The sequence below is a fragment of the Lithobates pipiens genome, unplaced genomic scaffold (assembly GCF_037356315.1).
Source record: "Lithobates pipiens isolate NorthernLeopardFrog02 unplaced genomic scaffold, aLitPip1_a1.2 Scaffold_1, whole genome shotgun sequence".
Classification (NCBI taxonomy): domain Eukaryota; kingdom Metazoa; phylum Chordata; class Amphibia; order Anura; family Ranidae; genus Lithobates; species Lithobates pipiens.
In genome coordinates this window covers 127,132,317-127,156,695 of record NW_027507685.1, presented here as the reverse complement: position 1 = coordinate 127,156,695, position 24,379 = coordinate 127,132,317, and the positions used below count along the sequence as shown (strand labels likewise).

General features: G+C 42.6%; 1 protein-coding gene across 2 annotated transcripts in view; it reads left to right on the top strand.

Moving 5' to 3' along the window:
• Nucleotides 1-24,379, top strand: part of HDAC6 (histone deacetylase 6) — a 97,817-nt gene that overhangs the window by 12,101 nt on the left and 61,337 nt on the right. For both annotated transcript variants that reach the window (XM_077476304.1, XM_077476312.1), the window contains exons 2-10: nucleotides 1,478-1,580; nucleotides 3,699-3,821; nucleotides 4,617-4,702; nucleotides 7,281-7,365; nucleotides 8,264-8,304; nucleotides 8,396-8,492; nucleotides 11,789-11,886; nucleotides 19,363-19,467; nucleotides 19,540-19,608. In XM_077476304.1, coding sequence (XP_077332430.1) covers nucleotides 1,515-1,580; nucleotides 3,699-3,821; nucleotides 4,617-4,702; nucleotides 7,281-7,365; nucleotides 8,264-8,304; nucleotides 8,396-8,492; nucleotides 11,789-11,886; nucleotides 19,363-19,467; nucleotides 19,540-19,608 — 770 coding nt within the window. In that variant the 5' untranslated portion in view covers nucleotides 1,478-1,514. The remainder of the gene's footprint in view (nucleotides 1-1,477; nucleotides 1,581-3,698; nucleotides 3,822-4,616; nucleotides 4,703-7,280; nucleotides 7,366-8,263; nucleotides 8,305-8,395; nucleotides 8,493-11,788; nucleotides 11,887-19,362; nucleotides 19,468-19,539; nucleotides 19,609-24,379) is intronic.

Here is a 24,379-nt window from a genome sequence, read left to right as displayed (position 1 = left end):
CCCAGTAAGGATGGTTAAATGAACATCTGGGATGTTAAGAAGAGTGAGGGTAGACCTACCCAGAGCAGTAACTGATTATATTTAACACAGTGAGTGCTTGGGAGGGACATGGGAGGATAGAGGACCCCAGAAAAGATCAGAGACCCTGCCACAGGAACTAGAAGATCTCATAAAAGATCAGAGATCCTGCCACAGGGACTAGAGGACCCCAGAAAAGATCAAAGATCCTGCCACAGGGACTAGAGGACCCCAGAAAAGATCAGAGATCCTGCCACAGGGACTAGAGGACCCCAGAAAAGATCAGAGACCCTGCCACAGGGACTAGAGGACCCCAGAAAATATCAGAGACTCTGCCACAGGGACTAGAGGACCCCAGAAAAGATCAGAGATCCTGCCACAGGGACTAGAGGACCCCAGAAAATATCAGAGACTCTGCCACAGGGACTAGAGGACCCCAGAAAAGATCAAAGATCCTGCCACAGGGACTAGAGGACCCCAGAAAAGATCAGAGATCCTGCCACAGGGACTAGAGGACCCCAGAAAATATCAGAGACTCTGCCACAGGGACTAGAGGACCCCAGAAAAGATCAAAGATCCTGCCACAGGGACTAGAGGACCCCAGAAAAGATCAGAGATCCTGCCACAGGGACTAGAGGACCCCAGAAAAGATCAGAGACTCTGCCACAGGGACTAGAGGACCCCAGAAAAGATCAGCAACCCTGCCAGAGGGACTAGAGATCCCCAGACAAGATCAGAGACCCTGCCACGGACTAAAGGATCCCAGAAAAGATCAGCAAGCCCGCCACAGGGACTAGAGGGTCCTGGAAAAGATCAGAGATCCTGCCACAGGGATAGAAGACCCCAGAAAAGATCAGAGACCCTGCCACAGGGATAGAAGACCCCAGAAAAGATTAGCAACCCTACCACAGGGACTAGAGGGTCCACGAAAAGATCAGAGACCCTGCCACAGGGACTAGAGGACCCCAGAAAAGATCAGAGACCCTGCCACAGGGACTAGAGGACCCCAGAAAAGATCAGAGACCCTGCCACAGGGACTAGAGGACCCCAGAAAAGATCAGAGACCCTGCCACAGGGACTAGAGGACCCCAGAAAAGATCAGAGACCCTGCCACAGGGACTAGAGGGGTACAGATCTGCCCTGCCTCAGACCCACAAAGATTATACATGTTCCGTTATCAGAAAGGAGGGTGGGATATAGTAAGCAGCCATGTGCAACGTGTGATACGCTCAAGTAAACATACAGTAGAATATCATGCTGGACTTCATGCTTCAGTGACCACAGGGACATATCCCAGCATGCACTGGGGCTATAGTTTGATAATCAACTGATCAGGCTTTTCCACTTATATAACAAGTCTTTCTTGTTGTCTCAGTGTGGGTGTAGGTGGAAACTGTCTAACATTACAGTATAATTTGGAATATAGTAAATGTTTATTCAGATTTAATCAAATCTACAGATCTTGAATGAAGACCTGATTGATCACCTTGAAGAAAATGGCATCTCCCCAGGAGCGAAAGTCCCCAGGGGTTCGAGGCAAGTCCCCTGCGATCACTACCACAGTAAGTCCAACTTTAAGGTGCTCAATTATCTATTTTGACTTTACAGCACTTTGGATGTTGAGGAACTACAAGGCTCATAATGCACTGACAGCAAGCTTTTTCCAGAGCTTGGTGGGACTTTTAGTTCTTTTTTTGGCTTGTACTAGAACATAAGTACAGTATTCTTTTCCTGGATAAGGTGGCGACAGGCCAATAAGACTGTTCATATGAAAGATATTTTGTAGGCCAGCCTTGACTGAAAGATCGAAATGTTGAGCGCAATTTTTTAGTATTCATTTTTTTTGTATGTACTGTATATATGAATCATTGCAACCTCTATTTCTATGCATTTCCTCTATTGGTGGCATTCTTTCTATATTATCTAGCTCTGTTATGTATTTTGCAAATTAACAATCTTTTTGGTGGATAAAATTATTACTGCTTAAAGTGGTTGTAAAGGCAGAAGGTTTTTTATTCTAATGCATCCTATGCATTGAGATAAAAAGCCTTCTGTGTGCAAGAGAATGCATCAAAAACCTGTAAAAAATGCACCAGAAAAACGCATCAACCGCAATCTGCAGAGATGTGAACCTAGCCTTAATGCGGTTGTATATGGCTGCAGGTTTTTTTTTGTCTAACCTGCAAGGAAAAGGCATAATGTGCTAGTATGCATCACATACTAGCACATTATGTGAAACTTACCCGAAAACAAAGTCTTCCAGCGATGCAACGTCATCGCTGGAGACAGCTTCCATCGTCACCCATCTTGCTTCTGTGTTCGCGGACTCTAGCTCTGTGATTGGCCGGAGCAGCTAAGAAGTCACTCCCGCGCATGCGTGTGGGAGCCTCCGGTCATGGCACAAGGCTCTGAATAAATGTCATGGACATTCAGAGCGCATGCGCCAGTGATTTAATTGGTGGCATGTACCGTAAATATCTCCTAAATGGGGCATGTTTAGGAGATATTTACGCTGCCTATAATAAGGCTTACCTATAGGTAGTGTAAATGCCTATATATGGAAGTTTACTTCCTCTTTAATGTGTGGTCTTTTGTATGCATTGGTAACTAGAATTTAGAAGCATTCTGTTATTCTGTCTTTTTACAATAAATGTGCATGTACTTAATGGTGTCCTAGTCCTGCCTCCCCTTGGTAATTGGTGACACTTGAAAAGAGGCAAACAGATGTATAGTCACCTCTAAGTGTCCTCACGGTATACATGTATGTGTTTCCTTTTATTGACCAGTTTACTTTAACCTGTAGACCAATATCCCCTTAATGGATATATCCAGAACGTATTTCCAGATCAGGGGTTGGAGGGGCTAATGAAGTAAACTACACTTAAAGTGTTACTAAACCTACAACAGTAAAATCAGTCTGCATATGCAGTAAAGCATTTTTGATATACTCACTGTGGAACACAAGGGGTTAATCTTCTGCATTGTGTTAAAAGGCTGTTTGATCCTGTCTCCTCTAATCCTCCCCTTCTTCCACTGTCCACAATATATCTGCTGACACAGCGCATAGGGGACAAGCTGCACATGCTCAGTTTGGTGTGTATTGCTAGAGAGTTTTTTTTTTATTTCTTGGGGGGGGGGGGGTGCATGTGATCAGCACAGGGCCAATCAAAACTATCCAGACAGAGGGTCAGGGGTCCTGTAACCTCATAGGCCAATCAGGGGAGAATGAAAACTCCTCTTACAAGCTTTAACCAGACACTGATAGAAGTCACAAGACTGCTATATACTGCGGATGAGAAAAGGTATTTAGCAGTTTAGATTTACTAAAATAATTGCATTTCCATGTTCTGTGTACTGTGGGAGACCAGAAATAGTGAATGCAGGGTCCTGGGTTTAGTAACACTTTAACTGTGCTGCCCATGCAGACATCTGTTTCTTCATAGTGTTGTCCACCAGTGCACCCCGTGACCCTTCTCTGTGCAGATCCAGGTATCTGTGGGTATATAGCCTGTGACCGGGCTTGTGCAGAGAATGGTGGTTACAGGAAAAAGCATTTTTATGGATCAGGAATCTTGACTAAAAACTGCAGTGTTCATTTAGATGCCCGTTTGTTACTTCTGCTGTAGCTATTGCTGTCTTATGATAAAAAAAACTGAATGTTCCCAATGTCTACCTTATAGAAAAAGCCTGGGAAGAAAAGCACCTCCCCTCAATGTCCTCCAACACTGCAGGAAGTAAAGAAGAGAGGCCAACGCATTCGAAAGACACCGGAAAGGGACATTTCTGACCAACTAGATGGGCTGGTAAGAAGACTAAATAACACTAGGAAATAGATTTCATCTTTTCAAGGGGATAGCAGTACTTTCTGTATCTTGTCAGGCACCTGGTCATACATAGTTGTGTTCCCCTGTGCAGTCTCAATGCAAGAACAAGGCAATGTGCCCTTAGGCTTCAGTTCATAGCAATGTGTTTTGTTGGCGTGTGCTAAAAATGAGAGGACATGTTGCATTTATGTTCCTCATGTTCTGAGGTGTAGTAACGCATTTTTTTAAAATCATTTTTGTTTTTTTTCAATGGGATCAAAAATTTTAAACGCCAGGGAGCCTCGTTTTTGATTGTTTATTTGCATTTTTAGACAGTTTTTGACATTAGAGCATTTTTTCAGATGAAAAACTCCTCTCAGGACCCACTAGTTTTGGAGGTTTTTTTTCAGCCAAAACTAGTTGATAACAGCCTATGTGTGCATGAACACATAGGATAACATGCTGGAGCGTTTATTGACTATAGAAAAAAACGTCTAAAGCCAAAAACAGCAGTTATAAAAGAGTGCAAAAACATCCAGTGTGCATGAGGCCTAAGGGTTTGACAAAGGTTTTGACTCTATTAAAAAAAATAAAAAAAAATAAAATAAAGCTTTAGCAGGAGTTAGTCTTTACCGTTATGTTGATGTATGTAAGAAATAAAGCGCATATTTGGCAGGAGAGCAATGCTTGTAGTAAAGAAGGAATCCTAGATATGTTAGACATGTTTTAGTGTCCAAAGTGTCAAAACTATTTAAATTCATATATTTTTATGTGTCTTTTTTTTTTTTCTTGTAGCACCTGGACAGAGATTCACCTGCAGTAGGGACTGGCCTTGTATATGATGACCGAATGACTCTTCCATACTGTCTTTGGGATGACAAGTAATGCATTGGATAGAAGTGTTCTCTTACTGCCAAGTGTCTTTGTTTTCTCAAATTTTTATGGGAAAGTTCTATCTTGTTTAAGGCATAAGGCTGAATTCACTAAGCTACATATAATAGGTTATTTTCAGCCAGGTGAATGGTGTCTGCAGCTCTCATTGGTAATTGTTGAAAACAATAGTCTATAATGGAAAATCATGATGGCTAAAATTCAGTGAATTGAGTCTGATGTTTATTATTGGCACCTTTCAAAAAATTTTTAGACACATATTCACATATTTGTGCATTGGATGCGCTTTGTACTGCATCCGATTCGCATGACTTGATGAATCGGCAGCCTTTTCTATGGAGCCGGTTTATATATATGCGGTGCAGCAGCTGTGCGAATTCGATGCAAATGTAAAAATAGTCCTGTGCCTTTTTCTGAGCACTGCGATGCAGTTCAGATGCGAATTTCAAGCTCATTGCCTTCTATGGGAACACATCTGAATCGCACAACTAATCATTTTTAAACAGTAATTGGATCCGGAATAAAACAGTGTGGGGGTCCCCCTCAAAATCCATACCAGACCCTTATCTAAACGTGCAGCCTGGCAGGCCAGGAAAAGGGAGGGGACAAGCGAGTGCTTTCAATTCCGGTACATATTTTAAGGGGAACCCCATGCCAATTTTTTTTTTTTAATTACGTGGGACCTTAGGTCCGGTCTTAGGCCCCAAAGCACCTCTCTATGTTGTGGTCATGTGGCCTGGTATGGCTCAGGAGGGGAAGGGGGGAAATGGCTTGCCCCCCCCCCCCCTCCTGGTCTGCCAGGCTGCATGCTTGGATAAGGGTCTGGTATGGATTTTGGGTGGGGCCCCACACCATTTTTTTTCCCCATACCTTTATTGCTGGCATTGTTTTTATTTTTTATTCAGCTGTCAGCAGGGAACCCAGCTGTCGGCAGGGGCACAAACCCTCCCCTAAATAGGTATGATATTTGATTGCTAAATGGTGTTGCGCTCCACAATTAATAAGCAGAAATTAATGAATATATATATGTCAATAAATGATACTCAAAATGGTTTAAAAATAGCTACATGTGACTAATTAAACTAGCAATTCCAAATATCCGCCTTCTACAGTGAATAAGTGCCAACTAAGCAGTATCCAATCACATGCAATATGACGGTTGGATCCTCTTAAAACAATAAAGTGCATCCAGTGACAATAAACAATAAACAATAAGGTGCATCCAGTGACAATGAAGATGACCAAACTATAATGTTTGCAATGAGATCAAAGAAGTGACTCAATCCATAAAGTGCATATAGTGAAAAAAAGTAGAAAAAAATATTGAAAAATATATTGGCAAATATTTAACAAAACAATGAATAATTAATATGCAATAAAGTGCAAAAGGATGTTGTTAATTGTCTCTTTCTATAACATAAAAAATAGTCCGTATTCAGACATGCAGTGTGTGAATCCACTCTGTGTCATAAAATTATAATGACTCCGTGAACAGAAACACAGTTCCACCGGTGATCTCGTGAATCCTCAAACAATCGGTGTCCACACACTAGGTGCAATGACTACCTTACCTCACTGCTGTATGGTAAACGGCAATTATTACTTCCAGCAATCACAATGTTATTATCAGAATGTTGTTATCAGATGGTGTAGGTAATACAGGTGGTCCCTTTTGGGTGCTTAGCCATAAAACACTCAATCATGTCCATAGGAGAAAAGAAGGAGCTCCAATAGGGATTCCCCGATGAAGTCACATGTCTAAGTGACGATACGCGTAGGATTGGACTAGGAGGATACCGGAAGTGACGTCCGGAGTACGAACGTGGAGTCCGTTCATTTGATGCTGTCGTTTTGCTTTTGTTTTGCCTATAAACTGCATGACTAAACGTGAGTACCCAGGACTATGTCCTTTTTAGAATAAAGTTCGATTTTAATTACATGCTTCACTATTGGAGCTCCTTCTTTTCTCCTATGGACATGATTGAGTGTTTTATGGCTAAGCACCCAGAAGGGACCACCTGTATTACCTACACCATCTGATAACAACATTCTGATTAACAACATCCTTTTGCACTTTATTGCATATTAATTATTCATTGTTTTGTTAAATATTTGCCAATATATTTTTCAATATTTTTTTCTACTTTTTTTCACTATATGCACTTTATGGATTGAGTCACTTCTTTGATCTCATTGCAAACATTATAGTTTGGTCATATTCATTGTCACTGGATGCACCTTATTGTTTATTGTCACTGTATGCACTTTATTGTTTTAAGAGGATCCAACCGTCATATTGCATGTGATTGGATACTGCTTAGTTGGCACTTATTCACTGTAGAAGGCGGATATTTGGAATTGCTAGTTTAATTAGTCACATGTAGCTATTTTTAAACTATTGAATAGTTGCTGCTGTTCCTTTTTTACTTTTTTCAATTTATTCTCATAGCAGCGCTTGGGTATTTTTATCCTATCAGTAGAGGTGATTGTTCCCATCTGGTAGCTCACGGCAACCATTGTCAGATGAACGTGCCTCTTCAGAGATGACATTGCTTTGTTTCTGTTCAGATACCCAGAGTGTCCGGCACGAATCTTGGCAATTAAAGAGAAGCTGGCGCAGTATGGTCTGGTGGATCGCTGTGTTAAAGTACCTGTAAGTGTTGTGACTTTTGAAAAGACTTGTGAATTGCTGGCTAAGGAGATAAATGCTGATCCAAGTGAAGGATATTGATATAATTGAAAAGCTGTATACCCTTTTAAAATAAGTTGTGGAAACGGCTCCATGTATCCATGTGTGGCAACATAGAGAAAGCAGGCTCACACCCCAAATCTTAAATAATATATATATATTCAAATTTGTGGTCACATAGCTGGCGGTTAGTTTGGGGCTGCAAGTAGTAAAAATCCTCTTTTTTTTTCTCAGAGTGAGTAATGACTTTTCTAGCACAGATGTAGACTAAGCTGTCCTCGGAACAAGTAAAAACAGCTGCTGATAGGTAAAACGTGGTGGCCCTTAGGGATGTCCATGTATACCCTTTACTCTATCAATGCCAGACCATTCCTGCCAGGAAAAGCTCCAACACTTTTTATATAGTGTCAAAGCTTATCTGCCCTCTACATTCCCTAATGGCCCCATCACTATATTGGGCTTACTCATGGGTCAGTAGGAATATGTGTCGGCCAAGCCTACAGTTTATACCTATAAGCACCTTTTTTCTTTCTTTCTTTTTTTCTTTCTAAAGTGACAATCGCTTCCAAACCCCAAAACCAAAACATAAACAATTGCCTATTACCAGTCCTTAAATATAATGTCTGCAACAGATTTCTTTTTTCCTTACTCCTGATAGTTGGATGACATATCCTGGATAAGGTATGTGCTGTTAGGGAGAGAAGAAGTTAAATGACTCTTCATGGGCAAAGTAATGGGGAACTTTGCTTATAGGTTCACTTAAAATAAAAGGAACCATAACTGCTAATTACCAAATTTTTTGGCATTGAAGGGGTGAATGTGGTATTGCTTGTGTTGATGACGCGACTCTGTTTTACAACAGGCTAGAGAAGCATCGGATGCAGAGCTCCTGCTTGTTCACAGGTATGAGGCCTGGACACAGACAGTTGTCTTCCTGTTATCCATTGAAACTAGAGATTTTAATTGGTTTTTGTTTTCTCTCTGTCCTATTTAGTTCAGACTTCGTAGAGTTAATGAAGCCCACTCAAGAAATGACCGAGGAAAAACTCAAAGAGCTATCAGATCGCTATGACTCTGTTTTCCTGCACCCTGTAAGTACAGTCTTGTAAATCTTACAAAATCTTACAAAATCGTACAAAATGTGTAAATCTATCTACTTACTATACTTATTTATAGTGTGTGTGTGTGTGTGTATATATATATATATATATTTAGATATAAAATCAGTGCAACCAAACAAGGGGCCTTATATATATATATATATATATATATATATATATATATAAAAAACCTTCACACCTCTGCTAGCAAAGAGTGAAGGGATGTGTTCCTCCCAGCTGTTGGTATTTACCAGCACAGCCAAAGGACCAAAGGGCCTATATATATATATATATATATATATATATATATATATATATATATATGCCCTTTGGTCCTTTGTTTGGCTGTGCTGGTAAATACCAACAGCTGGGAGAAACACATCCCTTCACTCTTTGCTAGCAGAGGTGTGAAGGTTTTATTTAGTCAGTTGCACACAGGCTGCTAGCAACCATGCAGGCAGTAGTGTTTGGGTTTTTTTTTTATTTTTTTTATTAAACTAGTGTCATTGAAAGAACCTTATGATATTGTAAATAAGGAGCTCATGCTATTTAGTCACATGACTGTCCTGCAGGAAAATCAAGTTGATGAATTTATCAGACTGTTAGATCTACTGTACATTCTTTTCTTTTCTGTATTTCCTTTTGTTAGCATGGAGCTAATGCTGATCTTCTAACTGCTAAAACTGGCCATAGATATTAGTAGGTGGCTGGATGTGCACTCAGAAATGTTCCCTTTAACCACTTCAGCTCTCAAAGGTCTTACCCCCTTTATGACCAGGCCATTTTTTGTGATACTGCGTTACTTTAACTGACAATTGCGCGGTCGTGTGACACTGTATCCAAATTAAAATTGATGTCCTTTTTTTCCCCATAAATAGAGCTTACTTTTGATGGTATTTGATTACCTCTGCATTTTTTTATTTTTTGCGCTATAAACAAAAAAAGACCGACACGTTAAAAAGAAAAACAATATTTTTTACTTTCTGCTAATATACACATCCAATAAAAAAAAATATAAAAAAATCAAATTTCTTCATCAATTTAGGGCAATATTCTGCTATAGATTTTTGCTTAGAAAATCCCAATAAGTGCATAGTGATTGGTCTGTGCAAAAGTTATAGCGTCTACAAACTTTGGGATTGATATATGGACTTTTTTTTTTTTTTAATAGTAATTGCGGCGATCAGTGGATTTTAGAGGGACTGCGACATTGTGGCAGACAAATGGGACACTTTTTGGGGACCAGTGACACCAATACAGTGATCAGTGCTAAAAAAAAAAAAAAAAAGCACTGTCACTGTACTAATGACACTGGCAGGGAAGGGGTTAACATTGGGGTGATCAAAGGGTTAATTGTGCTCCTAGGGAGTGCTTTCTAACTGTGGGGAGGAATGCTGTGACTGGAGGAAAACCGAGATCCGTGTTTCAGTTTAGCAGAAACACAAGATCTCTCACAGAACGGCAGCCTGCCTTTTTTACCTAGGCAGACCGCCCTTCTGCCTCTTCTGTGAACGATTGGTGAGTCCTGGCTGCCATAGCGGCTACTGGACCTGCCGATCGGCTCCCGCTGTGTCCAGTCACAGTGGGAGCGGAGTTGCGCCGGCACACGCCCCAGAGCCGATAAGAAAAATCATGTACAGGTATGTGATTTTGCGCTTAAGGGCCACCCTGCCACAGTATATGTATGTGGGGAGGTCCTTAAGCGGTTAAAGTGGAAGTTTGGTCAAAACTTAACTAACTCTAAACCTACACTCTGTCATTCTTAGCCTAATCTTCAGTATCTAGCCCTGTAAAGAAATAAAATCTCTGTACTGTTCTGCAGCTGCTCCAGTCCAGTCCCACGCTGAGCTGTCAGTGGTGGTTTCGGTTTGTGGGAGTGTGCAAGAGAGGCAACTGAAAACGGAAGCCCCTTGGTATGTCTATGGGAGACGTCACTTCCCAGCCATCTCTCAGTCATTGTCGGTTTTCTCCTTCACACAGCAGCCGCCGCTGGAGACCTGACTGGAGTGGCTGCAGCACAGGAAAATATGGCGATTTTATTTATTTATTTATTTTCTCTACGAGGCTAGATAAATTAGGCTTAGAACATGGCAGAGATTAGGTTTAGCATTAATTAGGTTTTGACTAAAATTCTACTTTAAGCCACTGTGTCTCCTGAAATTTTTAGAGTTCTGAAAGGGGATGCACTAAACTGCATATTGGGGTGATGGGATTATTGGCTGCAATACTGAGAAATTTCATTAGATGTCAGTGTACACACATATATATGGTATTGACTCAATTTTTTCTCAAAATATGTTATTCTTTTCTTCAGTGCTTGATACAATGTTGCAAGAAGCAGTTGCTAATGTTTAACTGTTCACTTGCTATTGGAAAAATTACAATTGACCTGTTTTTGATGGGAATATGGGTAGAATTATTATTTCTCATGGGGGTTATGGGAGGAATATCATGTTAACACCTGACAATGAACATATTTAACCCATTACTGGTAATATGCATGCAATTATTTTTCTACATTGGGATTATGGGTGGAATATTGTAGTTAAACATACATAGGAACATATTTAACATATTTCTTTTAAGAATGTGCATATAATTATTTTTCTACATGGGGATTATGGGTTGAATATTGTAGCTAAACATACATAGGAACATAGTTAATTTATTTCTTTTAAGAATTTGCATATAATTATTTTTCTACATGGGGATTATGGGTGCAGTATTGTAGTTAAAGATACGTAGGAATAGAATAAACCTATTTCTGATATGAATATGCATTTCATTATTTTTCTACATGGGGATTGTGGTAGAATATTGTAGTTAAACATACATAGGAACATATTAAACCTATTTCTGATAAGAATATGCATATCATTATTTTTATACATGAGGATTGTGGGTGGAATATTGTAGTTAAACATAAATATGAACCTGTTTAACCCATTTCTGATAAGAATATACATATAATTTATTTTTCTACGTGGGGATGATGGGTGGAATATTGTAGTTAAACATACATAGGAGTCATTACGATATAAATGTGTTTAAAGTACACTGACATCTAGTGAGAGTTCTCAGTATTGCAGCCGATAATCCAATCATCCCATCATCCCAATATGCAGTTTAGTACGTCCCTTCAGAAAACAAAGTGTTGTCTACATATTAATACTGATGTGTATATCTTAGGAGCATTTTTTTAACATGTAATAGAAAACGATGTTGAGATTTATTGAAGACATTAAGGTTTTGACTTTAGTCACATAAAATGTTTCCTTTTTCTACAGGCTTCATTCACTACCTCCTGTCTGGCTGTCGGCTCTGTCTTGCAGTTAGTCGATAAAGTTGTGAAGGGGGAGATCCGCAATGGGTTAGCAGTGGTCAGGTGAGACCCATTGGTTTAAACTATATAATATTTGTCGTCATATATGAGATTTGTACCCTATTTAAAACAGTTTTCTTAGCCTTGATTGGAGTGGGAAAAGGTTAGAACTGCTGCACATTTTTAAACCGTTTGATTTCTCTGCAACTCCTGTCCTAATGACACAAGAGGGTTTATTTACTAAAGCTGGAGCGTACGAAATCAGGTTCACTTCTGAAACCAGCAACCAATTAGCTTCCAGGGTTTATTGCCAAAGCTTAAAGGGGTTGTAAAGGTAAATGTTTTTTCACCTTAATGCATTCTATGCATTAACCACTTGCCGACCGCCGCACGCCGATGTACGTCGGCAGAATGGCACGGGCAGGCATAAGGGCTTACATGTACGTCCTTGCCTGCCCGCCGGTCGGGGGCCCGATCGGGCCCCCACCCGGTGCCTGCGGCGGTCGGTATTCGTTCGGGAGCGATCCCGGACGAGGGGACGGCCATTCATTCATGGCCACCCCCTCGCGATCGCTCCCGGCGAATGAAAATGTCCGGTGACATCACTTCCTCTCCTGTAATGTAAACACAGGAGAGGAAGTGATGTATTCTCTCCTCCGTGTCGGTAGTTTTCGTTCCGGCACCGAGGAGAGAGGTTCGGTGAGTTGCACCAACACACCCCACATACAGTAGAACATGCCAGGCACACTCACACCCCCCCTTTACCCCCCGATCACCCCCCAATTACCCCTGCCCCCCCAGTCACAGTGACACCAATTGCTTTTTTTTTTTTTTTTTTTTTTGCATTGGTGTCATTTGTGACTGTAGTAACTGTTAGGGCAGTTAGGGTTAGCCCCCTTTAGTTCTAATGTGCCCCCCTAACCCCCCTAATAAAGGTTTAACCCCGTGATCACCCCCTGTCGCCAGTGTCACTAAGGCTGGGTTCACATTGCAGAGGTTTATGAGAACGAATGTGATTCGCACCGCACTGCAGTGCAAATCACATCCGATCTCTGTGCGATTCGAGTTCAGCCATACAGATAGTATGGCTGAATTCGTGTCGCACCCGCCGCACCCGCCGCACCGCCGCAAATTCGCACGGGACCCTTTTTTTGGCCCGCAGCAGAATCGGATCGCATGGGTGTTCACACCATGCGATCCGAGTTTGCAGATCGCACTGCGATATGCGAACTGATCTGGGGGTGTCATTAACATTTCACTGACACTCCCAGCAGTTCGCATAGGGCAGTGTGAACTGCCGCCGGGAGGCATGCGATGCGGGAACCTGCCGCGGATTCATGGCGTTCCCGCATCGCTCCAGTGTGAACCCAGCCTAATAAGCGATAGTTTTTCTGATCGCTGTATTAGTGTCACAGGTGACGCTAGTTAGGCAGGTAGGTATTTAGGTTAGCCGCAGCTTTTTATAGTGCCAGGGACCCCCATATACTACCGCATAAAGCCCCCTGATTGCCCCCTAGTTAACCCTTTCACCAGTGATCACCATATAACTGTTACAGGTGACGCTGGTTGGTTAGTTATTTTTTTATAGTTTCAGGGCACCCGCCATTTATTACCTAATAAAGGTTTAACCCCCTGATCACCCGGCGGGTGTCATTTGTGACTGTAATAACTGTTAGGGCAGTTAGGGTTAGCCCCCTTTAGTTCTAAGGTACCCCCCTAACCCCCCCAATAAAGGTTTAACCCCGTGATCACCCCCCGTCGCCAGTGTCACTAAGGCTGGGTTCACATTGCAGCGGTTTATGAGAACGGATGTGATTCACACCGCACTGCAGTGCAAATCACATCCGATCTCTGTGCGATTCGAGTTCAGCCATACAGATAGTATGGCTGAATTCGTGTCGCACCCGCCGCAAACTCGCACGGGACCCTTTTTTTGGTCCGCAGCAGAATCGGATCGCATGGGTGTTCACACCATGCGATCCGAGTTTGCAGATCGCACTGCGATATGCGAACTGATCTGGGGGTGTCATTAACATTTCACTGACACTCCCAGCAGTTCGCATAGGGCAGTGTGAACTGCCGCCGGGAGGCATGCGATGCGGGAACCCGCCGCGGATTCATGGCGTTCCCGCATCGCTCCAGTGTGAACCCAGCCTAATAAGCGATAGTTTTTCTGATCGCTGTATTAGTGTCACAGGTGACGCTAGTTAGGCAGGTAGGTATTTAGGTTAGCCGCAGCTTTTTATAGTGCCAGGGACCCCCATATACTACCGCATAAAGCCCCCTGATTGCCCCCTAGTTAACCCTTTCACCAGTGATCACCATATAACTGTTACAGGTGACGCTGGTTGGTTAGTTATTTTTTTTATAGTTTCAGGGCACCCGCCATTTATTACCTAGTCTCACTAGTGTACCCCTAAATTTAGGGGTGTCTACTTTCCAAAATGGGGTCATTTGGGGGGGGTTTGTGCCATCTTGGCATTTTATGGCCTTCAAAACTGTAACGCCCTTAGAAAGCCTGAAGGCGGTGCTTGGTTTTCGGGGCCCCGTACGCGGCTAGGCTCCCAAAAAGTCCCACATATGTGGTATCCCCGTACTCAGGAGAAGCAGCAGAATTTATTTTGGGGTGTCATTTCACATATGCCCATGGCATGCGTGAGCAATATATCATTTAGTGACAACTTTGTGAAAAAAAAAAAAAAAAGTTTGTAATTTTCCCGCAACTTGTGGCAAAATATAAAATATTCCATGGACTCAACATGCCTCTCAGCAAATAGCTTGGGGTGTCTACTTTCTAAAATGGGGTCATTTGTGGGGGTTTTGTGCCATCTTGGCATTTTATGGCCTTCAAAACTGTAATAGGTAGTGAGGAGTGAAGTCAAATATTTACGCCCTTAGAAAACCTGAAGGCGGTTCTTGGTTTTCGGGGCCCCGTACGCGGCTAGGCTCCCAAAAAGTCCCACATATGTGGTATCCCCGTACTCAGGAGAAGCAGCAGAATTTATTTTGGGGTGTCATTTCACATATGCCTATAGCATGTGTGAGCAATATATCATTTAGTGACAACTTTGTGAAAAAAAAAATAAAAAAAAATTAAAGTTTGTAATTTTCCCGCAACTTGTGGCAAAATATAAAATATTCCATGGACTCAAAATGCCTCTCAGCAAATAGCTTGGGGTGTCTACTTTCTAAAATGGGGTCATTTGTGGGGGTTTTGTGCCATCTTGGCATTTTATGGCCTTCAAAACTGTAATAGGTAGTGAGAAGTGAAATCAAAAATTTACGCCCTTAGAAAGCCTGAAGGCGGTGCTTGGTTTTCGGGGCCCCGTACGCGGCTAGGCTCCCAAAAAGTCCCACATATGTGGTATCCCCGTACTCAGGAGAAGCAGCAGAATTTATTTTGGGGTGTCATTTCACATATGCCCATAGCATGTGTGAGCAATATATCATTTAGTGACAACTTTGTGTAAAAAAAAAAAAAAATTTTTTTTTGTCATTATTCAATCGCTTGAGGCAAAAAAATAAAATATTCAATGGGCTCAACATGCCTCTTATCAATTTCCTTAGGGGGTCTACTTTCCAAAATGGGGTCATTTGGGGGGGTTTTGTACTGCCCTGCCATTTTAGCACCTCAAGAAATGGGATAGGCAGTCGTAAACTAAAAGCTGCGTAAATTCCAGAAAACGTACCTTTAGTTTGTAGATGTGACAACTTTTGCGCAAACCAATAAATATACAATTATTGACTTTTTTTTTACCAAAGACATGTGGCTGAATACATTTTGGCCTAAATGTATGACTAAAATTGAGTTTATTGGATTTTTCTAATAACAAAAAGTAGAAAATATCATTTTTTTTCAAAATTTGCGGTCTTTTTACATTTATATCGCAAAAAATAAAAATCGCAGAGGCAATCAAATACCATCAAAAGAAAGCTCTATTTGTGGGAAGAAAAGGACACAAATTTTGTTTGGGTACAACATTGCATGACCGCGCAATTACCAGTTAAAGCAGCGCAGTGCCAAATTGTAAAAAGACCTCTGGTCATTTACCAGCAAAATGGTCCGGTCTGAAGGTGGTTAAGGTGAAAAAACATCTGACAGTGTCTGCGCCCCCAGCCCCCCCCCCCCCCCCCCTGTTTTACTTACCTCACCCCTCGAAAGTCCCGCGCTCGTCCCCCGACGTCCTTTCCACCGTTCAGCCTGGCCGCTGATTGGCTGGAGTGGATGAATGGAAAGCAGCGCAGCCATTGGCTCGCGCTGCTGTCAATCACATCCACTGACGCAGAGCGCCGGGGGCGGGGCCGTGTGATACAGCGAGCGGCTATAGCCGCCGGCTGTATCATGGGAGCACGCCCGCAGATGCTTCTCACCATGCGAGGGAGCTCGCATGAACGTGAGAAGCACCTGCGGGGGAAAGCCGAGACAGCCGCCCAGGGACCCCAGAAGAGCAGGTTCGGGGCCACTCTGTGCAAAACGAGCTGCACAGTGGAGGTAAGTATAACATGTTTGTTATTTAAAAAATAAAAAAAAATAATTCACTTTACAGTCCCTTTTAAGGCCCCATTCACACTTGTGCGACTTTGGACCCCAGAGTCGCATGACAAATCGCACCCCATATTTCCCTATGAGTACTGTTCATATCTGTGTGACTTCAAAGTAGTTCCTGCACTAATTTGGTCTGACTTTCATGCCACTTGAAGTCCATAGACCTCGAGTTAAACCTTCAAAAGGTGCATGAAAGTCACACCCGCATCATATAAATGCGACTTTGGATGAATGTGACTTGTATAGAACCAAAGAATTTGTTAGGTTTCTTTATTTTCTACCAAATCTCTAGTTTTCAGTACAATTGGAATTCAAATCGGTCAAAAATTTATCAACAATTTTGTGTGACGAATAGCTGGTTGTTAAGGAGCGGGCTGGGAAGCCGACCACTGCGTCATAAACAACGGAAGGCTGTTTCCAGGTTTCCACATTGACAATTGAATGTAAAAAAAGAATGCTGGCAATAAAAAAAAAAAAAAAAAAAAAAAACACGGCGTGGCGTCCACCACCCCCCCCCCCCCCCAAAAGAAACATACCAGACCCTTATCCGAGCATGCAGCCCGGCATAGGGGTTCTGCTCCCCATCCCAAGGCACCTTGTCCCCATGTTGTCTGTGGGCAGGGGGGCTTATCGGAATCTGTAAGTCCCCTTTAACAAGGGGGGCGCGCAGATTCCAGCACTCCTCCTTATGTGAATGAGTAAATGAGTATGGGGTACATTGTACCGCTACCCATTCAGCAAAAAAGTGAGTAAAGACAGTACACCAGTTTTTGATAATTCCTTTATTACAAAGTAAGAAAAAAAATGTCCCCTGTAGATCCATCATCAAGCACGACGCCCACCACACAGCCGACTCGGATAAAAAGAAAAAACCTCCGGCCCCAACGAATGCTTAAGCCCTGCGACAGCACTTGCATACCTAAGGTGCGGGTGGCACTCAGTCGATGACCTGGTATGCTTGTAGTTTTTTTCAAATTTTTTTTTTTTATTCATATTGCTGGCTTTGGTTTTTTTTTTCTACATTCAGCTGACAGCTGTTGACTCATCCGTTGTTAAAAACACTCCGGATTGTCTCCCAGCCACATTCCCGGCTATTCTTCATACAGAATTTGAATTGGTCAATCAATTTTCTAATTCCAATTGTTCTGAAAATGTTTAATTCCGCAGAAAATAAAGAAACCTAAGGAATTTTTCAGTTCTGTACAAGTCGCACTCAGCCAAAGTTGAATCAAAATTGTGTCTATATGATGCTGGGTTGACTTTTTATGCCAGTGGTTCTCAACCTCAGTCCTTAAGTGCCCCCAACAGGCTATGTTTGCAGGGTTTCCTCTATCTTGCACAGGTGCTTTAAATCAGTGTCAATGGCTTGGTATTTTGGACGGCTATTTTATCTAATGCCACGTACACACGTAGCGGACTTCCCGCCGGACTTTCCGAACGGGCTACTTGCCCACACACGGCACTTTTTCAGCGGACTAATACGGCGTACTAAGTCCGCCGGAATATCCGCCGTACTTTTGAAATGAACGAACTCGCCCACACACGCGGAGGAAAGTCCGCTCATTTTGAGCATGTCTCCAGGTAGGCGGGGCCCGCGAAGGATGCGTCGCTGGCCCCGCCACCTGGTATGGACTTAAAGGGGAAGCCCAACCACCGAAAAAATCGGCGTGGGGGTCCCCTCCAGGTCCACATCAGACCCTTGTCCGAGCACGCTACCCGGCCGGCCAGGAAAGGGCGCCCCCCCCCTCCTGAGCCGTACCAGGCCCTCAACATGGGGGGTGCCTTGGGGAAGGGGGGGCCGCGCGGCGCAGCGGTGCCTGTCTTTCGGCTAATATCTCCTAAACCATGTAGGTTTAGGAGATATTTCTTGGACCTACAGGTAAGCCTTAATCTAGGCTTACCTGTAGGTCAAAGTGTGTTGTAAGGGTTTACAACCACTTTAAAGTGGTTGTACACCCTGTACAACCAGTCAACCACTTTTACCTACAGGTAAGCCTATATTAAGGCTTACCTGTAGGTCCAAGAAATATCTCCTAAACCTACATGGTTTAGGAGATATTAGCCGAAAGACAGGCACCGCTGTGCCGCTTTTTTTCTTCTCTCTTTGCCGTACTAAATGATTGTGGTGGAACGAGATATACCATAAAGAGGGAGCAGATAGATTGGTGTTACCAACAGAGCTCAGTGTGGGGACCAGGAACGTATCATTTTACAAGCCCGTATGATCTCCTTAAAAAGAGATCTTGACAGCTGGTAAGCCTCCTCTAATTTGGTGGTGGATAATCTCTTTCTACTCTGGGTGCACCTGCTACGTGTGTAAAGGGTGGTTTTTGAGAGTCACCGAAAATGGACTAAGATTCAGCATCCTATCCATCTTTCCTTTTCTTTGGACTGCTTATATGCCTGGAAATCATTATTTTGGCACTATTTTTGCATGTTTTTGGGATTTTTTGTAAATTAGAAAAATTATGTCACTTTATAATTTTGTTTTATAAGTTTTTAGCGCAGCTATATTTTTTGATTATATTAAGGCTTACCTGTAGGTGCTTGAAATATCTCCTAAACCTCCACGGTTTAGGAGATATTTACAAAAAAGCCAATCACCAATGTCTGCAGGGCATGTGCACTTTAAAAAGGACACATTGTGCCCTTTCTAATAGGGGTCATGCTGTGACTGGCAGCTCCCATGCGCATGCGCGGGAGTGACGTCATGCGACTCCGGCCTGTCACAGAGCCGGAATTGTGGGCCCCGGAAGGAAGAGGGGTTGAAGATGGACACTTGCTGCTAGTGGGGACAGCAGTTATATCGCAGGCTTTGGTTTCATATCAGCCCATTGTGCTTTACCTTTACAGGAAAAGAGGAAGTAAAACCCACCAGGGTTTACCTCCTCTTTAAAGTTTTTCTTTTCAGTAAAATCACAATCCCATATAGTTATAGTCTGTATTTATTCTACTTTAAGCAGTTTTTCTTTCCTATTGTTTTTTTGTGGCAGGCCTCCAGGACACCATGCCCACACTGACAAAATGAACGGTTACTGCATGTTTAATCATCTGGCCATTGGAGCCAAATATGCTCGGCACAATCACGGGGTAAAGCGGTGAGTTTCAGTGTGATAAGGCAACATTATATTTATAATATAGCAGCTAAATTCCCTTTTCTCTTCCTTCAGGGTGCTAATTGTAGACTGGGACGTCCATCACGGTCAAGGAACACAGTTCATATTTGAACACGATCCCAGGTGTGTAACTCTACTTGAGAGAAGATCTGTCTTTGTCTTATCTTGGGAGATTTTGTGTATATATATATATATATATATATATATATATATATATATATATATATATATATATATATAATCTGTTCTTTGAGAAATATAGAGACTCCTTACTTCTGAAAATGCTAGTTTCCTGGCTGTCACTGACCCTGACCAAGAAGCAGCAGCCTCAGTTGTGATCTTTGAGGATGAATTACTACACAGTGCCTACGGCTTTTTTATTGTTTTTTATGAATAAACAAATACTTTAATACCCATGGACTGGGCATAGGAACAATTTAAAGCACTATTAAACCCAAGAGAAAACCTATATTGCAGGGATATGCAATTAGCAGACCTCCAGCTGTTGCAAAACTACAAGTCCCATCATGCCTCTGCCTCTTGGAATCATGCTTGAGGCTGTCAGTCTTGCTATGCCTCATGGGACTTGTAGTTCTGCAACAGCTGGAGGTCCGCTAATTGCATATCCCTGCTATATTGTATTGCAGCTTACCAATTCTTAGATGTCATGGCTGCATTAGATTTATTTTTTAGGCTTTCTTTCTTCTATTATCATTTGGTGATCTGGCCAGTAAGTTTGTTGTTTTTCAAAAGAACCAGCTTTCTTGCAGCTTGTATCCATTGCAGGGATGAGACAAACCATATAACACTGACAGGGGTGCTTACAATTATCAGCCTCTATTTGATTATGTAAAAACCTTCTCAAAAGAAAATAAACTGCATGCTGTTACTACTTATTAGGGCTGCAACTAACGATTATTTTCATAATCGATTAATCGGCCGATTATTTTTTCCATTAATCGGATAAAAAAGAAAAAAAAAACGTAATATGCCATTTTTCCATTTATTTAAAAGTAATAATGAAAAAACTGAGTGTTACACTCAAACTGCAGAATAAAACACAAATGATGGGGTACTATTACCCGCAAAGAAAGTATGAGGTGAATGTCAGATTCCCTGCTTTATTCATGCAAGTATGTGTATATATAAAGAGAATAATAATAGACATATAAAATACTCCCCCCCCCTCCTTTATTCCATAGAAAGTATACATTGAGGACAATATATAACACACACACACGTGTCCCCCCCAGTGTAGATGACACATTCCTCCCCTCTCACATGGTGTCACTGCCCCACCTCCTCTCAGTGCTCCCCTCCCCCCCTCCCGTGTCTCGGGTTTTCTCACCCCTTCATGGTGACAGCGGCTCCTTCTCGGTGTGCCGGGGTGGTGTGGGGCGGAGTCTCAGTCCGGACCCGCCACACGTGACACGGGCGACTCTTACGAATGGAGCGTAGGGCACCCCAAAGCCGGGAGATGGATGCACGCATGTGCAGAGCACAACCTCCAATCACGGCAGCGCTGGAAAGCGGCCCGGTGGCGGGTCTATCGGAAGGCTGTTGGGTAGAGGGGGGGAGAAACCGAAAGCAGCGCAGGCGCGTTGCTGGCGGGACGTCAGCTGGGTGGAGAATGCAAGCAGGCGTAGCTGCGTGCTCATGGACGTGGTGCATGCGTAGGACACGGGAGGATACACAGGATTCTAACGGACCGGCAGGGGGGAAGGTGCGGACTAGGGGTGCAACGGATCAAAAAACTCACGGATCGGATCGTTCCTCGGATCAGAGTCACGGATCGGATCAATTTTCGGATCAACAAAAACAATAACACTATCCCCGCCCCCCACAGCCACATTGTTTATTTAAATAAAAGGTATAACACTATCTCCCCCCCCCCCCCAATAAAATGCAGCTTATTACAAGCATAAAAACATAGTCAGCATATCACTGATGATTTGCGCCAAGCTCACCACCGATCAAAGTTCCTCCAAACAGACCGCCGTGATGAGTCCCGGGATGCCTATTGGCGCAAATCGTCAGTGATATGCTATGTTTTTATGCTTGTAATAAGCTGCATTTTATTGGGGGGGGGAGAGTGTTGTACCTTTTATTTAAATCAACAATGTGGCTGTGCCGAGCAAGTGGAAAGGCTTAGATAGGATTAGATAATAACTAACTACTATCTGATAGATAGTAGTTAGTTATTAGGTTAGATTAGGTAATAAATATAGTGGTACCTGCATAAAAAGTTTTGAATGAGGGCAGGCAAGGCATCCAGCGTGACTCCTCCAGAATTCCTTCACTTGGGCTGACACAGGCTGAACAACGCGCTGGGGGTGACGTCAGCGCGCAGCTCGCCGCCGTCGGGTGTACCAAGATGGCCGCCAGCTCCGGAGCTAGGCCGAAGCCGCGGATCGCATGGTGTGGACCAACTAATCGATAATGAAAATCGTTGACAACGATTTTCATTATCGATTATTATCGATAATATCGATTAATCGTTTCAGCCCTACTACTTATAACATATTAGCTGGAGTTTGGCTTCGATGTGTTAGTGTATTTAAATCTGGTAGTATATCAAACACTCCCCTCCCCCCAGACTGACATTTCTGCCGTCCAAATATGCACTCTGTGCTCCTTCATGTGTAGGCACTCTAATACAGCAGATGTGTTACTGGCCAGATTACCAGGTGAGAACAGGGGAAAGATGAAAACTAATACAGCCATCACATTTAATGATTGATAAGTTGCAATATATTACATTTTTGGTTTTGGGTTTAATACTGCTTTGAAGCTCCATTTCAATCAAATGTTAAGTGAGCATAAACTGTGTAATCTTGGCATCAATGGTCGGGTGAGAAATTATAGAGTAAAACCATTGGTTGAGTAAAGCGTTGACAGCAATTAGCACTACAGAGGAGCAGCAGAGGTCTCCCAGCCCATTTTTATTATAGAGACATCTGCCAGTCAATGACTTACCATATTTATCGGCGTATAACACGCACCCTAAGTTTAGGAGAGAATTTTAAAGAAAAAAACTTTTAGGAGGGAAGTTTAAGGAAAAAAACTTACATTTAAATGCCCATCAATGCAGCCTTGTCAGTCATTTGCAGCCTTCCATTGCAGCCTTACATGTCGCTAGCAGCCTTCCATTGCAGCCTTGTCAGTTTCTTTTGCAGGCTTTCCGTTTAAAAATGGTGCCGCCGAGATACAGAGTGGATGTCCTGTGTAACTCAGCGGCGCTCGGTAGCTCTTGCTCATTCTCGGCCGCACTCGGCCATTCTTGGCTATTTTCGGCTGTTCTCGGCGGCTTTCCGAAAGCCACCGAGAGCGGCCGGAAATAGCCGAAAGCTGCCGAGATCGGATATTGGCTAGGTATCTGAGAATAAAAATGTAAGCCTTCACAGCAAGTACCGTATTTATCGGCGTATAACACGCACCCGCGATTTTCCCCTGATTTTAAGGGGAAAAAAGTGCATGTTATACACCGATAAATACGGTACTTGCTGTGAAGGCTTACATTTTTATTCTCAGATACCTAGCCAATATCCTTATCTTTTGAGGGGCTCTTTTTTTAGCCTGAGAAAGCAGACTGGTGTGTCTTTGTGCACTTTGGAAAGGTTACTGAATCTGGTAACACTGAACTTGATAGTACCCAGAATGAAGTGTAATGCCCTGTACACACGGTCTGACTTTCCGACGGAAAATGTGCGATCAGACTGTGTTGGCGGAAATTCCGATCGTGCGTGGGGTCGGACTTTTTCCGTTGGAATTTCCAATACACAAAGTTTGAGATCTTGTTCTAGAATTTTCTGACAAAAAATCCAATCATTTAAATTCCGATCGTGTGTAGACAATTCCGACGCACAAAGTGCCACACATGCTCAGAATAAATTACGAGACCAAAGCCATTGGCTGCTGGCCTCTTTATAGTCCCGTCGTACGTGGTTTACATCACCTCATTCTGAACGATTGGATTTTCTGACAACTTTGTGCGACTGTGTGTATGCAAGACAAGTTTGGGTCAAAATCCGGCGGAAAAAATCCTGCGTATTTTGTCGTCGGAATGTCCGACTGTGTGTACAGGACATTCTCTTTAGTCCAGTGTTTCCGTTAAAAATCATTAATAGTATTTGAGAATAATTATGGTATAACTACCTGAAATCTTTATTTCATTATGTTCTAACAATCTCCAGCATAACAGAAATCAGAATGGGAAACTATGCACTGTGAGCCACTTATAGGGTGTTGAAGAGGAGGGGGGGGGGGGGGGGGGGTAATTATTTGATTCCCTGCAGATTTTGTAAGTTTGTCCACTTACAAGGAAATTAAGGGTCTATAATTTTTATCATAGATGTATTTTAAAGGATAGAAACAGAATATCAACCAAAAATTTAGAAAACACATGATACAAAATGTTATAAATGGATTTGCAGTTCAGTGAGTAAAATTTAGTATTTGATCCCCAAGCAAAACATGACTTAGTACTTGGTGGAGAAAAACTTGTTGGCAAGCACTGAGGTAGGATGTTTCTTGTAGTTGCTGACCAGATTTGCACACATCTCAGGAGGAATTTTGGTCCACTCTTCTTTACAGATCTTTTGTAAATCCTTAAGGTTTCTTAAGGTTTCTTGGCTATCTCTTGGCAACTCGAAGTTTCAGCCCCCTCCATAATTTTTCTATAGGATTAAAGTCTGGAGACTGGCTAGGCCACTTTATGTCCTTAATGTTCTTCTTGAGCCACTCCTTTGTTGCCTCGTTGGTATGTTTTGGGTCATTGTCATGCTGAAAGACCCGTCTTCAGAGTTCTGACTGAAGGAAGAAGGTTCTCATCCAAAAATTTACAATACATGGCCCCATCCATTGGCTCCTCAATGCCGCAAAGTCGGCCTGTACC